Source organism: Cavia porcellus, unplaced genomic scaffold, assembly GCF_034190915.1.
Source record: "Cavia porcellus strain 051 isolate PalLab524CR breed Dunkin Hartley unplaced genomic scaffold, mCavPor4.1 scaffold_25, whole genome shotgun sequence".
In the NCBI taxonomy this organism is placed as follows: Eukaryota; Metazoa; Chordata; class Mammalia; order Rodentia; family Caviidae; genus Cavia; species Cavia porcellus.
This window is the reverse complement of record NW_026947508.1, coordinates 106,090-120,096: the sequence shown is the minus strand read 5'-3', so window position 1 is coordinate 120,096 and position 14,007 is coordinate 106,090. Positions and strand designations below refer to the sequence as shown.

The following is a 14,007-nucleotide window of genomic DNA, read 5'->3' as shown; positions in this document are numbered from 1 at the left end:
TAGCGAGATCCCGTCTCAAAAAACAAAACAAAACAAAAACCAGCTTCTACCTCAGCCTCACGTCTGGACAGGAGGTACCACCTGGGCCAGTGAGCCTACTGCCAGCCTATCTACAGGCCAGGGATACCTGTGTACTGAACTTGTGAACCCAGGAAGCCCTCCCCTCCAGGTGCCTCCTCCCCAACATAAGCACACATCCTGTTTCCATAATTCCAGTTTCTCTGAGTCACCAGTGAGGCAGGGGGTGTGTCCTTAACTCCTAGCTCCCTTCTGCCAACATCTCTTGCCTGGGGTCAGTCCTCACCCAAGAATAAAGTCAGGGTCTCCAAGGTGTCACAAAAAAGGAAGGTGGCTGCAGGCCACCTAGATGCTCAAGACAGCGCTGGTTAGGTGGGGAGCTGGTCTCCCACTTGCACCCCCACCTCCAGAGGCTGACAGGAGCCTCTGAGGACTAAAATGGCAGACAATCTTTACTGGTCACAGGGAGACCAGGGCTCCTGTCCCACCTGGGTGCTAAGCACACCCTTGCAGGTCTGACATTAATGCAGCATCTTGGTCCATACGCTCTTGCCCTGGGCTGATAGGACCATAGGTTATGCTGTATTCCACAAGGCAAAGGGGACAAAAGAGGCCAGAGATGGACACTCAGTCTTCCAATCCATGGAGCCCAAGAAACACGTTTATTGTTCAAGTTGGCTCATATTGCTGTGTAGGGTCTGGGTGCATGTGTGCCCAGCCCCAAACAAGACCCAGAAAAGACACCAACTACAGACAGGACACAGAAGGAAGCCTGCTTTGTGCCCTTCCCAGGAACAGTGCTTGGCTGGGCCAGGTAAGGGTGCTGTGCAAAGCAAGGGCTAGGGGTCTGCACCTGTTACAGAAAGCCTCCAATCTCTTCCTGCTCCTAATCCTGGCTGCTGAACCCTCTGCAGAGAGTGTCCCCCGCTTATCACTCCTGCCCCAGGATGGAAGTTGGGAGGAAACTCTGGAGGGCAGCCTGGTCCCCACACACAGAACAGCCACACTTGGAGAGTAAACACATTAACTGGTAGCTGCAGAACTGCTCATCCAACAGTAAATAATCAATCAATAAATAAACAGCACACACATAAACGAACACAGGAATGAATGTAGACATGGACAGACATTGTAGTATGTCCCTGCTGGGAGTTGTGGACCCTGCCCCCCCGACATTCAGCCGGGGACAAGGAGATGCAGGGGCCACTCTGTGGGGCTTAAGGCATGTAGGGCCTCTATGTGGTCCATAGGCAGGTCAGAGGCTCGTAGAGGACACAGACAGCGTAGGTGAGGATGGTGGTGGGAAGTTGAGTAGCTCCAGCACTGCCACGCCCACACTGCTGCGCCTTGTGAACATACAGGAGGCGGCCACCCATTTATTGGTCCTTGGGTTGTATTTCTCAATGGAGTTGAGGCTGGAGCTGCCATCGTTGCCCCCCACGGCGTACAACCATCCATCCATGGCCACCAAGTCATGCGTGCTCCTGGGGGTAGGAAGACCACAGTGAAGTAGTGGGCGGGACTAGCAGGAGAGGGGAAAACAGCCTCCCCAGCAGCACACACCCAGCACGGCCCTCTGTGGTGGCTGGAACTGTCCACTGGCTACCCCTGGCTGCGAACCTGCGGATATTCATGGGTGCCACGCTCTCCCATGCGCCAGCCTTAGGACTGTATCGCTCCACTGAGTTGAGACAGCTAGTGCCATCATTTCCTCCTGCCACATACAGGGCACCTTCCAGCACTGCCACACCGGCAGAGCTTCGCCTGCTCAGCATGGAGGCTACAGGAGTCCAGGAGTTCACCTGCAGGGGTGACAGTACGGGTTGGAGGCCTACCCAACAGGGGCATCCCTCCCACTAAGAGGACCTACTTCAGGGTAGAATGACCCCAGGGAGCACTGAGGACGGGTGGTCATCACTGGGGTGCGTTATGCACCTGGGGCTCGTACTTCTCCACAGTGGCCAGGTGTGAGGAGCTGTCATAACCACCCACGGCATACAGGTTCCCATCTGCAGGAAAACAACACACCCTGGTGCTCCTGCTGGGTAGGGGGTGGGGCTGGTCCGCAGAGTAAGTGCACAGAAAGCAGGCCCTGTTACCCACCGAGTGTGGCCACACGCACATATCGCCTCCTGGTGCTCATGGCAGCAATGGATGTCCATGTTCCCGTCAGGGGGTCATAGCGTTCAGCACTGTAGGCACCAGATGACTGCTGACCATCAGCCAGGACAGAGAAATCATCCTCCCCCAAGGCCTGTCTTCCCAAGGAATGACTGAAACCCCCATAAAACTCTAGACACCAGCAGACAGCAAGGCTTGCTGGGCTGCCACAGGCAATGGGGTTGCCTGCATGATCCTGGGCGAATGTGCCTCCCACCAGGCCAGCCCCTCGGCTGGGTCCAGTGCCAAGAGGAAAACAGGCAGAAAAGAAAAAGGCTCCGGTGCTGCTGTAGTCTGAGCCTTGGGGACCCCATGGCCTAAGACAGGTGGGACTTGTTCTCACAGCCTTACATCTTCCTGTTGAGCCAACCCAGTGAGGCCACTAGGGTCTGCTATTACCTGTTGAGGCAGGAGGCCCCGTCGTAGCCGCCAGCTGAGTACAAAAGCCCGTGTAATACAGCTACACCCAGGCAACTTCGCCTTGTGCCCATGGACACCTCAGGCTGCCATGTATTGGTCACAGGGTCATATGACTCCACAGTAGCCAGGTCTGAGGTCCCATCATAGCTAGGAAAGGGTTCCATTACTGGTCACAGCTGACCTAGCACATATGCGCAGAGTCCCCACCCAGATGTGACCTCTATGCTTACCCGCCCACGGCATACAGCCTGTTTCCAACAGCAGCTACTCCCACTCTGGCTCGACGTGTAGACATGGAAGCTACCACATGCCAGCGGTCAGTTCGGGTGTCATAAGCTTCACAGTCCCCATGGATGGCAAATAGGCTCCCTCCACCTGTTAAGGGGTGGTATATAGGAGGATCTCAGTTTGACAACAAATAAGAAGGAGCTCTAGAACAGCTGGAGGGCAAGGGCATAGGTCTCTGATGAGAAGAGATGGGGACTGGGTCACACTGGTAGATCAGACCCCACAAACCCTTGAGAGGCTCCTGGATGGAGTAGGAGAGAAAAGCAGGTCAGTACAAGATAGGCTTGTGCTGGGCACGAAGAGGGAAGGCCCAGTGTAACAGCCTGAGAGAGGAGGGGCCAAGTGGGCATACCCACAGCAAAGAGCACAGGGCCGGCACCCTCACAGCGCCGAGGCCGAGTGCGGCTGGTGCTCAGGACGCCTCTCTGCTCAGGCAGCAAGTGGAACTTGAGGGCTTCAATAAGCAGGTCTTTGCAGTCGGGATGATGTCGCACAAGACTCTCGGCATCCACATGACCCAGGAGAAAGTCACGGCTCAGCAGAGGCAGCCGCACACACTTCATCAGCTGGAGTGAAGCATGCCAAGGTCAGGAGACCCCCTAGGCACACTTGTCCCAGGGATGAGACGCCCAGCTCAGAAGCCCTTGTCATCTGTATGATGGGTGCTTGAGCTAAGTGTCTGCCCTTACCCTGTGGGGCTCCTGGTAGGAGAGGCCAGGGACTCCATGAGGAATACCCAGGTCTCAATCACCTGTGTCCCTCCCAGATACCATGGGAGCCTCAGGGCTTGGTCTTACCCGGGGGACATGCTGCCTCCGAGTGTCCACATCGTGTTTGACCCAGCTCAGGACTGCACGGTAGACATCTTCTTCTGAAGGCACATTCAGGCTGTCGCTAGAGACCAATTCCAGCACCTGGAGGTGGGGGCCCTCAGACCTGAGACCTAGGGAGGGTCCTGTGTGCCCAGGGAGCCCTGAAGGTGCCTGGGAAGGAGGTTCCAGCTGAGGACTCAGTGTTCCTACAGGGAAGGGCTGAGCAGGGTCTGGAGCCACAGATTCCATTCCCAGGGAAACCTAAATCCACTGGTCACGGTGACACAGAACTAGGGGTTACAGACACAGGTATATTAAGAACAGGATTGAGGGGAAAAAAAAAGAACAGGATGGGGAAAGAAGTAGAAAGTAAAGACTTGGTAGAATCAGATAGTGGCGATGGGATTTGGGGGCCCCAGGATGGTTATGGTGTGGATATGGGAGATGAGAACAGCACTGTGGGACTGGTTGGTGGGGTTCTGTTATCTGGGCTGGGGCCAGGGCATAATTAGGGCTGCACGCCAGCTAGCACGTTACCTGCTTTAGCGGCAAGAGCATGAACTCCTCGGTCTTGGCCACGTCCACGAAGTGCTGCAGCACGTACCTGTGTGCTGCCTTGAGCAGGTCACTGCATGAGTGTGTGTCGGCAAAGCCCCGGATTCCTAGGCAGTTGGAGGGGTCCAGCTGACTCAGCAGGAACTTGCAGCAGGCGTCTCTGACACCATTCAGTTGCAGGAGGCTGGCGGCTGGGAGCAGTGTCTGCAGGCATAGAGGGGAAAGTGAGGCAAGAGTGTGCCTGGGAAGCAGAGAGTAATTGGAGCCTCGAGGACAGGAGCCTGAGGAGACTCCCTTAGGGGATGGCAGCAGTCTCACCTGCACATTGCCCTCGCCCACCACAATCTCAGCTGTGTATGCAAACTGCACCAGTTGGTCCAAGGCCTGAGGATCAATGTCATGCAGTGTCACATGGGTCTGTCGACTCTCGCTCATCTCATCTGTGGGGATAGAAGAACAGGAAATCAGGCTGGAGTCTGCCTGCAGGCCTGTAGAAAGTCCTGCGTGCCAGCCACCCAGACACTAGTACTTGCTTGTGAACATGGCGTGAAAATAGGGGCTGCAGGAGGCCAGCACCACCTTGTGTGCACGGATCTCCTTGGCCGCCACGTGTAGGACGATGTCACACAGGAGCCCGCGCTGCCGCATGCGGCTCATGGCTACGAAGGCGTCGTGGTAGTGCCGCTTGGAGTTGTGGGCCACACTGTGGCCTTCTCGGGTCAGCAGCTGCATGGCACCCTCCATGGGGGCTGTGGGCCGGGCCTGCCTGGGCCGTGCACGCTCTGCCTCTGGGCTGCAGGCAGGCAGGGCCAGGTCAAGTGTGCACTCCAGAGCTGCCCATCCCACCCTTTGGATCTGTGGGTATAGCCATCGCTCCAGCCGTCCCACCAGGAATCCAGCAGCCCATGCACAACTCCATGGAGGTCACTTTGCCACTGACCCGGCTCTCCCACCCCGGATCTCCTTTTTTGGAAACTCCCTCAACAACTGGCAGGGCCAGGACCTTGCGCCCTGAGCATGACCTGTCCAGCCTATCTGACCACTGCAGGCCCTCTGAGACTCATGCTGCCGCCCCGCTGTCCACTTGCCCACCCCAAGGGGTCGCTGCCCCCAATGCGCAATGAGCAGAACCCCGCTCCACTCCCACCGCCCTAGGCCCCACTCTGCGGGCAGACTCCAGGTGGCGGGAGGATCTGGCCTCCCAGGACGGACTACAGGCTTGGGCTGCACAGCGCCTGCTGCAGCAGACCCGCACCCTCGCCAGTGCCTCCGCCCACCCGCCCGCTCCTCGGCCCCACTCACGCGGGTGGCGGCGGCGGCGCCTCGGGCCCGGGCCCTGGGCTACCGTGCTCCGGGCTCTGCGTCCTGCCGGCCGGGCGCTCACCGCGCGGCTGCATGAACTTGGCAGTCCGACCCTCCGCCGAGCCGCGAAGTACTGGAGGAGCGGTGCACCGCCGGCCGGAGGGCTGCAGAGCCGCAGCGGTGGTGGTGGTGGTGGTGGTGGTGGTGGTGGTGGTGGTGGTGGTGGTGGTGGTGGTGGTGGCGGCGACCCCTCTGAGTAGCGCTCCCGCCTTCCTCAGCCACTGTTTCTCGGCGCCGCCCGCTCCGCCTCCTGGCTCCGCGCACACCTACCCCACTTGCTGGGTGGTACAGCTCAGCGTGCAGCGCCGGACCTCGCACTGGCCACTGCAGGCTGTGGGGTCGGGCCGACCAGCTCCGCGGACCCTCGGGGGCTCTCAAGCAGGTTCTCAATCCGGCTGTCTGGGCGGCAGGGGAGCGCGGGACTCTGCCTTCACGATGTGGCACTATCCCGAAGATGCCACTAACGGCTACCAGACATCGGCACTTTCTGTACAGCGTCACGGGCTGTGTTTCTGTCTTCCTCAGGATCCCCTGTGTTTTTTTGTTTTGTTTTGTTTTGTTTTTTTTTTGTGGTACCGGGGATTGAACTCACGACCTCGCAGGCGTCAAGCAGGCACTTATGCCGCTGAGTGCCGCTGATATAAATTCCCGACCCTTGGTTGTCCTTACTAACTTGTGAGCGGTTTTTGCATAGCACCCCGGTTGTTACACTTTTGTTTGTACTGCCATGCATCAACACATGATGGGCTGTGGGCAGGGCTGGGCGGGACACCCTGGCCTCGTTTTCCCAAGGTGGGAACAGTTATTACTGCGTCTTACTTAGTTGTGAAAGGCTGTCTGACCCTTTTCGGGCGAAAACGTGCTGCAACTGAGAGATCCCGCCCAAGGAACCGAGGGTGGGAAATTGCCCTCCCGCCTGGACACCGCTGGCACCGCGGCTGAGGAACCGTAGAGCCAATTGATGGGGAGGCGGGCTGGAGGCGGCGCTGGTCTTGAGGAAGTGCCACGAGCGCTCGGCATTCTGGGAACGGAATTGCGACACACGCTGTGCTCTTGTTGTCATGGCGGCGGCGCGTGGTCGCAAGAGGTATGTGGGTTCTAGGGCCGCGCGGTCTTTGGGTGCGTCCCCGTACCCTGAGGGTGTCTCCTTACTCTTTTCATGGAGTGGGGACCGGCGGGCTAACAGGAAGCTATGAGCTCCCCCCATCACTGTGATCCGCAGACGCCTGGCCGAGTTGACGGTGGACGAGTTTTTGGCTTCGGGTTTTGATTCCGTGTCCGAGTCGGAGACCGAAGAAATCTCGGAGCCGGCGACACCAGTAGCGCGCGAACGCGAAGCTGCCGAGAACTCGTGTGGGCCGCACCGGGGTGCCTCAGCCAGGTGAGTGGCGTCTCTTCGGCTCTCCCCGCGGTCTTTGGCGCTTGGCCGCTCGCTGCGCCTTCGCTCAGAGCCAGGCCTCTGGAGGTGGATAATACAGAAAACCGCTTCTGACCCAGGAGATGTCTCTGATTTGTGTAAATCAGTGTGTATCGTGTTAGGTGAGCGCTGTGGTCGGCATGATACAATAGAAGAGACTAAAGTGAGGTTGCTGGCCACGTTAAAAAAGGCAGAAGAGGTTTGGGAAGGCAACATTGAATGAGGATCCGAGGAAACTAGCTGTGTAGGCAGCAGAGCGGGAGCAGCAAAACCCTTGAGGTGGACAAGGAGTGGGTTTGTGAGGCAAATGCACCAGAAGTAAGGGCTAGGGCCAGACCGCAGACAGACTTAATAGAATGGTAAGTTATCGCGGAGCTCGAGTAGTTAAAAAAAGTGTCTTTGATTGTTGAAAAGGGTTGTAGGTCGCAAGGCTGGAACTTGGTGCAAGGGTTGAAGGTGGAGAGGAGTTGCCGTATTGACAGATGTGGTGGTTTGAGAAGAGGTGTGTAGCTCTGAAAGTGTTGATAATGTGCACTAAGGGCAAGTTCAGACAGCGGAGGTGGAGCATGGTGTGGGTACAGTAAGTCTGGAGGGAGCAAAGGTTGAAAGCATATGGTGAGATGCATTTGCTTAAGTAATGGCAAAAGGCTAGTCTGGAAAAGCTGAGCCTGCTGAAAACTTAATGTCCTCGGAGTCTCCTTGCTTAGTTGTTGGTTGAGGGAACAAACTAACCATGTCTGAGGATGCTAGCATGTTGGTCGCCCCTCTCTATGCCCTGTTTCTGGGGTGTTCACTGACACCTCCCCTCTTCTTAGCAGGCGTAAAGGCTGTGCCTCTGAGCACAAGAACCAGCTCTCTCGGCTGAAGTACAAAGACCCTGAGTTTTACAAGTTCCTTCAGGAGAATGACCAGAGTCTGCTGAATTTTAGTGACTCAGATAGCTCTGAGGAGGGAGAGGAGCAGTTGCACTCTCTGCCAGATGTCCTGGAGGTGAGGCTTGGGATAACCTTGGCAATGGGGAACTGCTACACCCTGCTCTAGCTTGGTCCTTTTTTGTCTGGTGCAGGAAGTGAGTGAGGAAGAGGATGGTGGAGAGGATGGAGACAGAGCGCCCAGAGGCCTGCAGGGGAAGAAGAATGACCCTGTTCCTGTGACCATTGGTATGGTTGAGAAGTGGAAGCAGGCAGCAAAGGTGGGAAGCAGCATGGGCTTGGCAGCTGAGCACCCCCACAGCTCTGCCCTTGTCTCATTTGTGGTATCCAAATCCAGATCTCCGCAGAGGGAAGGTTTTTTTCTGAGCAGCAACAAATAATCACATGTGTTCTTTTTGAGTCCTTCAGCCAGAGTCCAGGGACTCTGCCTGCTGCCTGAAGTCAGGCCACTGTGGGTAGACTTAGTGTTTATGTCTTTGTATTTTCTGTTTCTGTAATAGAAATATCTTGCTATAGGCAAGATAATTTGTAAAGAAAATATATTTATTTGACTTGCAGTTCTGCAAGCTGGTAAGACCAAGAGTATGGTACTGGTATCTGGTGAAGGCCCTGTGCTTTATATCATAATAGCAAGAGTGCTGAGTGTCTGTGTCTCTGTCTCTGCTGGTGCTGGTAATCAAACACAGGGTCCTACATATGCTAGGCAAGCAGTCTACCAGTGAGACTGCTCAGAGTGAGACTGCTCACACCCAGCCCCAACTTTTTCTCTTATGTAGCTATTAATGCCATCATAGGATGTCCTCGTGTAATTCTCTCTCAAATTTTCTGCTACTAAATACCATCAATATATGAATCTGGATGTTACATTTTTAACAGCATGTGGGCTTTGGGATGCACATGTTAAAAACAACTCTGGCAGCATTTGTTGATTGCTGGAGCCACGCTTTGCTGAGTATCTCATGTTGGCTTCTGCACAGAAAGTAATGGAGAGATCTATCTCCAGGTATTGTTTGGAGCTGGCTGTGGTTTTTGACTTAGTACTCTAATAGCCTTTTCCTCTGGGGTTCCTGAAGCAGACCTCCTGTGCTTCCAGGATGATGATAAACTTGTCTCCGTTTTTGTTGCTGATACTTGCTTCAGTGACCATGCCCCCATCTATTCAATGTATCTGAAATACGGGGAAGAGGCTCCTGTCTCTCACCAAGTAGGTTCCTCCCCTTGCGACCTGCTGCACCTTCAGTGTTCTTGTTCTTCTGTCCTTCAGCAGCACCTCACTCCCAAGCTGTTCCATGAAGTTGTCCAGGCGTTCCGAGCTGCCGTGGCCACCACCCAAGGAGACCAGGAAGGGGCTGAGGCCTGCAGATTCCAGGTCTTGGACAGTGCTGGTGAGCAGGGACCAGGGGCTCGAGTCAGGCTTGGTTGCAGGTGCTCTCCTGTAAGTGACATCTGTATCTCCTCCTTGCAGTGTTCAATGCACTGGTTACCTTCTGTGTCAGAGACCTCTTTGGTTACCTTCAGAAGCTGCTGTTTGGAAAGGCACCAATAGATAGCAACAGGTGAGAGAGTCGGTATGGTCAGACTTGATCTGCAGGAGAGGTTACAGGCTTGCAGGGCCCTGGGAGGTCAGAGGCATGAAGGACTCTTGGGAGGCACTCAGACCGTTGGAGTGGCTCTAATTGCTTTTCCCTTCTGGGAAAGAAATTCTCCCCTAGGATTTCTTGGGAGCTTGATATCAGCTTAGTATTGGTCTTGACTTTTCCTAAACCCAGGCTTGTCCTCTCCTTTCTCTATATAGGTATGATTCCTGTCCTGCTTCTTAATATCTGGTTAGCCTGTTTCTGACAGGTGTGTGTATGCATAGGCAGGTGTCTATTTGGTTCTGGGGCAGAGGGTGTAGAATGTCTTGAGAGAAGCTCAGCAAAGTGACTATATAGGAGGGGTCATGGTGGGGCTGGGAGTCTGTGCCACCTCATAATTTTAAGATAGTAAAGGTGTGGAGAGTTGAACTTATCCTAGTGATGCCTTTCAAAGGAAGCAGAGATGGTGTTAGCACTTTGAGGCAAGGTAGGAAGACGGTAGCATGAGGGTCCTGGTCTTGGTTCTTGTGGCTTTTCAGCAAATTTTGGTAAGCAGCTGATAGGGGACTCCGATGCAGAGACTCAGCTACAGTTGCCAGGTGTTTAGTGTTTAGGAGGCCAAAGGTCTGGGGTTTTAAGTGAAATTGAATTTATGGATGTGTGTGGCTGGGTGTATAGTACATGTGAGCCAAAGATGCCATCCTTTAGCAGTGTACATGGTTTGGCTCCAGAGGCTCTGAGTGTTGGCTGCAGAGTTCAAGTATAGCAGGTGAATGAGGACCAGACGAAAGTTATGTCTGAGGTAGGCAGCTGGGCCTGAGCATCCTTCAGAGATGCTGGGAGTCAGGATGCTGGGTACAATGACCCTATAGTTTAGCCACATAGGTGGCTTTGATGGGGCTAGTGCTGTTTCCTAAGGAGTAGGCGTCCGTCTGGGCCACCCTTGGGAAGCTTTGGTAAGCCCTGGTGTCACCAGCTGTGGAGCTCTAAGCTTTCTGTGAGAGAGTTGGGAATCTGTGCTGGGCAGGGTGTGACTGGGATAGGCTGAGGCAGCCTGTTTCTGTAGGGTGCTGCAGCCATCCAGCAGTGCGCTCTGGGGAAAGCTCCGTGTGGATGTCAAGGCATATCTGAGTGCACTCATGCAGGTACTGTTCTGGAAGCAGTGGAGGGTGGGCATGGGTGGCTTTGTCCCAGGTAAGGGGCTAACACTGTCCCACGGTCCAGCATTGCTTTTGTGTCTCAGACTCAAGTGGTTTGGGATCTCACTATGTCTACTGCTCTTTCAGCTGGTGACCTGTCTGGCAGAGGCCACAGTGTTGGCAGCAGTCCTGCAGCATATCAGCAGCCTGGTACCCTACTACCTGACCTTCCCCAAGCAGTGCCGTGTGTTGCTCAAGGTGGGTGTCCCCTCCCCAATGTGTGCTGTGGTAAGGTGCCCAGGCCATCCCAACTGCCCCACTACTGGCCAGGCAGAGTAGGCAGCTGGACCCATCATGTTTCTTTCTTCATTGTCTCCTCTTCTCTCATGGCATGGCTTAGGGATGTAAGAATAGGCAGTGTGTAGGAACAGGTTAGAGTTACACAATGTGCTTCTCATTGTGCCCTCGTGTGTTTATGTACAAGCATGACAGTTAAGATAGGGTCTCAAGGCTCTGCCTGTAGGCAGTGTGATGTGCTCTCTTCTACACTGCGCTCACTGTCTGTTATACTTGCACAACTTTTCTCTGACATGTAAATGGCTATTGCCCAGCAGGGACCACAGGAACTTCTGGCTTGGCTTCAGAGGTGTGCTGGCCCTGTTGGGGTCCTGGGTGAGGGGGCTGATACAAGCAATGCTGTGCCTTTTTCTTAGAGGATGGTGGTTTTATGGAGCACTGGTGAGGAGTCCCTGCGGGTGCTGGCCTTCCTGGTCCTCGTTAGAGTCTGTCGACACAAGAAGGATGTTTTTCTGAATCCTGTCTTGAAGGTACACATATGTCCATCAGGGTTAGTGCTGGGAATCAGCCTTGGTGGTAGATGCCCCTTTCTGGGCCCTGGCACTGTGGCTCTGGGGAGATCTGAGCTTTTAGGTCACAGTGTCCTTGCCAGGAAGTTGGGGTTGGTAGTGAGAGCAGGGGAGCCATGCATCTTCCTGGCCTCCATCTGTGACTAACTCTCCCTGATGGGGACCTTGCCTCCTAGTAGAGAAGGACATTGTCCATGGAGAATAGAGGCAGGTCTGAGGTCACAGCCTGGTTCCAAACTTTGCTGCCTAGCTCCAGACCCAGAGTGGCCTAACCAGTCGCAGGGCCTCTGGAACCCCTTCCTGCAGCTTTGATAGTTTTCTTATCCATTCATCAGCTTACCCTTCCTTGTCCCTCTGAACACCTTAGATTTTGCCTGGGGCTGGTGGGTGCAAATGTTTGGCAGCCTCGGAGGCCTGAGTTGGGGGATGGGTTCATGTGCAGGTTGTTTGCTCTGAGGGAAAGAGCCAGGGTTTGGCAGATGGCTTGGAGCCCCTGGGCAGTGGGTGCTCATGTGGCCTTGACTGGGGTCTCTGTGGCAGCAAATGTACATCACATATGTGAGGAATTGCAAGTTCACCTCTGCCAGTACACTCCCCCTCATCAGCTTCATGCAGCGAACACTGACTGAGCTGCTTGCCCTGGACCTCAGTGTTTCCTACCAGCATGCTTTCCTCTACATCCGCCAGCTCGCCATCCACTTGCGCAATGCCATGAACACAGGGAAAAAGGTACAGTTCGGCCCCTCCCCACCTGAGCTCAGCCCAGCAGAGGGTTTCCTCTTGTTGAAGGAGACAGCCCTGTGCTTTGCTGGGGGCTGTGGATGGGGTAGGCACACAGGGCGGCTGGCAGTGAGCTGGGCTTCAGTGTGGGATTCACTCTGACCAGGAAACACACCAGTCTGTGTACAACTGGCAGTACATCCACTGCCTCCACCTGTGGTGCCGTGTCCTGAGTGTCCTTGGCTCCAGCGAGGCCCTGAAGCCCCTGCTTTACCCGCTTGTGCAAGTTGTCATTGGTTGCATCAAGTGAGTCCAGAATGGGGTTGCACAGGCCCTGGGGGGGTGAGGACTCTGGGCAGTACCACAGGTGACCAGGGTTCTCTCTCAGGTCTGACTGTAGTCTGGGGCAGGGTCTGGGATCCTCCTGCATGGCATTGGAAGAGGGACCAGATTCATGGGCATTCACTCTTCTGTGAAGTGAGGGGGTCAGCTGCACACAACACAGGATTCCTATTTTCTCTCTGTGAGTGTTGTATACCATTGCAAGGGCATTCTGGTTCTTCAGCCTGTGAGGTAAAGTGCTATGTGCCTTGCTGCCAGCAGGGGGTTCTGGCATTGCCCTGAACCTTGGAGACTTGGCTGGGAAGGGAGGCCAGTAGTCCAAGGGAAGAAACTCCAAAATCAAGGTTTGGGAAACAAAGGGAAGCAGAAATGAGCTGCCTCCATTAGAGTGAAGTTAAGTTAAAACCTAGATTGGATTTAGTCCCTAGTACTGCCAGGAAAAAAAAAAAATCTCTACAGCTCTGTAGTAGAGCAAAGAAGCACGTCCTTAGGTCAAGACCTGAGTTGGGTCATTTTGTTATGCCCTGTTCTGTTTGGGGAATGCGGTGCTGTCTGCTGTGGATAGTGTGGCCACTTGCCCAGTAAGAATGACAGGCCTTCGTGCAGCTTCAATCCTGTAAGGGGGCAGAGGTTGGAGGTAGTGGGGTAGCCAAGGCTAGTGTCAGAGGCAGACTGCTCAAACCTAGCCTCTACCTTTTGTGACTTCCCTGCCACAGGCTGGTACCCACTGCACGTTTCTACCCACTGCGCATGCACTGTGTACGTGCCCTGACACTGCTATCACAGAGCACTGAGATTTTCATTCCCGTGCTGCCCTTCATCCTTGAGGTGAGTAGGTTACACGCTGCCTGTGAAGTGTCCATGTGACTTTCCTGAATTCGTTGTCTTTCCTGTCTAGGGTGTGAATTTGTGAGCATGTTCTGCTTAGCACTTTGTCTCCTGTCTACTTCGGTCATGAGTATCAGTTACATATGTGCTCTCAGGGTTGGGCCTGAGGCTGCCAGCTGTGCAGCCAGGGAACTGACTCTTACCATGTAGGTGTTTGCTCAGAGTTGGAATGCGCAGGAGTGCTGGCCCTGCAGTCCAGACTGTGGTTGTGTGGCCTCTAAGAGTACTACCTAGACAGTTGTGTGCATGGGCTCATGAGTGCTGCTGGGATAAAGGAAGGCTGGAGCCTGAGTTACTCCAGAAGTCATCATCTCTGTGTATCCCCGCTCTGGGATGTGTCAGGGAGGAGAGAAGGCCCCAGGAAGATTCCCGTCCCCTTGTGTTGGGCAGGTTGCTGTGATTGGTGAACATCCTTTGGATGTCACATTTCTTGAGAGTAAGCAGCAGTCCTTGGCCAGTCCTTTGGTCCTTCTGTCATGGCATTCCCCTGAGGGCCTTCTGCTCTGCCAGC

General features: G+C 54.8%; 2 protein-coding genes across 13 annotated transcripts in view; one reads left to right on the top strand and one right to left on the bottom strand.

The window, feature by feature from the left end:
• Window positions 1–14,007, top strand: part of Noc2l (NOC2 like nucleolar associated transcriptional repressor) — a 69,609-nt gene that overhangs the window by 49,675 nt on the left and 5,927 nt on the right. For 2 of the 7 annotated variants that reach the window (XM_004999688.4, XM_063235243.1), the window contains exons 1-12: window positions 6,542–6,702; window positions 6,838–6,996; window positions 7,848–8,022; window positions 8,099–8,224; window positions 9,229–9,349; window positions 9,430–9,520; window positions 10,608–10,686; window positions 10,828–10,938; window positions 11,394–11,507; window positions 12,087–12,275; window positions 12,433–12,572; window positions 13,325–13,436. In XM_004999688.4, coding sequence (XP_004999745.1) covers window positions 6,677–6,702; window positions 6,838–6,996; window positions 7,848–8,022; window positions 8,099–8,224; window positions 9,229–9,349; window positions 9,430–9,520; window positions 10,608–10,686; window positions 10,828–10,938; window positions 11,394–11,507; window positions 12,087–12,275; window positions 12,433–12,572; window positions 13,325–13,436 — 1,443 coding nt within the window. In that variant the 5' untranslated portion in view covers window positions 6,542–6,676. Of the gene's footprint in view, window positions 1–6,541; window positions 6,703–6,837; window positions 6,997–7,847; window positions 8,023–8,073; window positions 8,225–9,228; window positions 9,350–9,429; window positions 9,521–10,607; window positions 10,687–10,827; window positions 10,939–11,393; window positions 11,508–12,086; window positions 12,276–12,432; window positions 12,573–13,324; window positions 13,437–14,007 lie in introns of those variants that run through there. The other 5 variants (XM_004999689.4, XM_004999690.4, XM_063235245.1 and 2 more) reach the window with 5 other exon arrangements.
• Window positions 658–5,788, bottom strand: Klhl17 (kelch like family member 17). Of its 6 annotated transcripts, none has more exons than XM_023565405.2 (12): window positions 5,556–5,785; window positions 4,787–5,046; window positions 4,572–4,693; window positions 4,236–4,457; window positions 3,684–3,869; window positions 3,239–3,452; window positions 2,829–2,973; window positions 2,578–2,745; window positions 2,122–2,210; window positions 1,954–2,027; window positions 1,639–1,820; window positions 658–1,502 (listed from the first exon to the last, which is right to left on the bottom strand). In XM_023565405.2, exons 1-12 carry the CDS (start codon window positions 5,648–5,650, stop codon window positions 1,274–1,276), a joined length of 1,986 nt encoding a protein of 661 aa, XP_023421173.1. In that variant the 5' UTR covers window positions 5,651–5,785; the 3' UTR covers window positions 658–1,273. The 6 variants fall into 6 exon arrangements, 5 of the variants coding, with proteins under 5 accessions (XP_023421173.1, XP_003461575.1, XP_023421178.1 ...); XM_003461527.5 differs by having other exon boundaries at window positions 3,684–3,800; window positions 5,556–5,784; XM_023565410.2 differs by lacking the exon at window positions 2,578–2,745 and having other exon boundaries at window positions 5,556–5,786.

Excerpts from the sequence above, each read along its gene's own strand:
- Klhl17 (XM_023565405.2), bottom strand. The coding sequence starts at position 5,650 with ATGCAGCCGCGCGGTGAGCGCCCGGCCGGCAGGACGCAGAGCCCGGAG. Across the intron at positions 4,458-4,571 it reads TGGGCGAGGGCAATGTGCAG|ACACTGCTCCCAGCCGCCAG; the intron begins GTGAGACTGCTG and ends CTATGCCTGCAG. Across the intron at positions 1,503-1,638 it reads GCACCCATGAATATCCGCAG|GAGCACGCATGACTTGGTGG; the intron begins GTTCGCAGCCAG and ends TCCTACCCCCAG.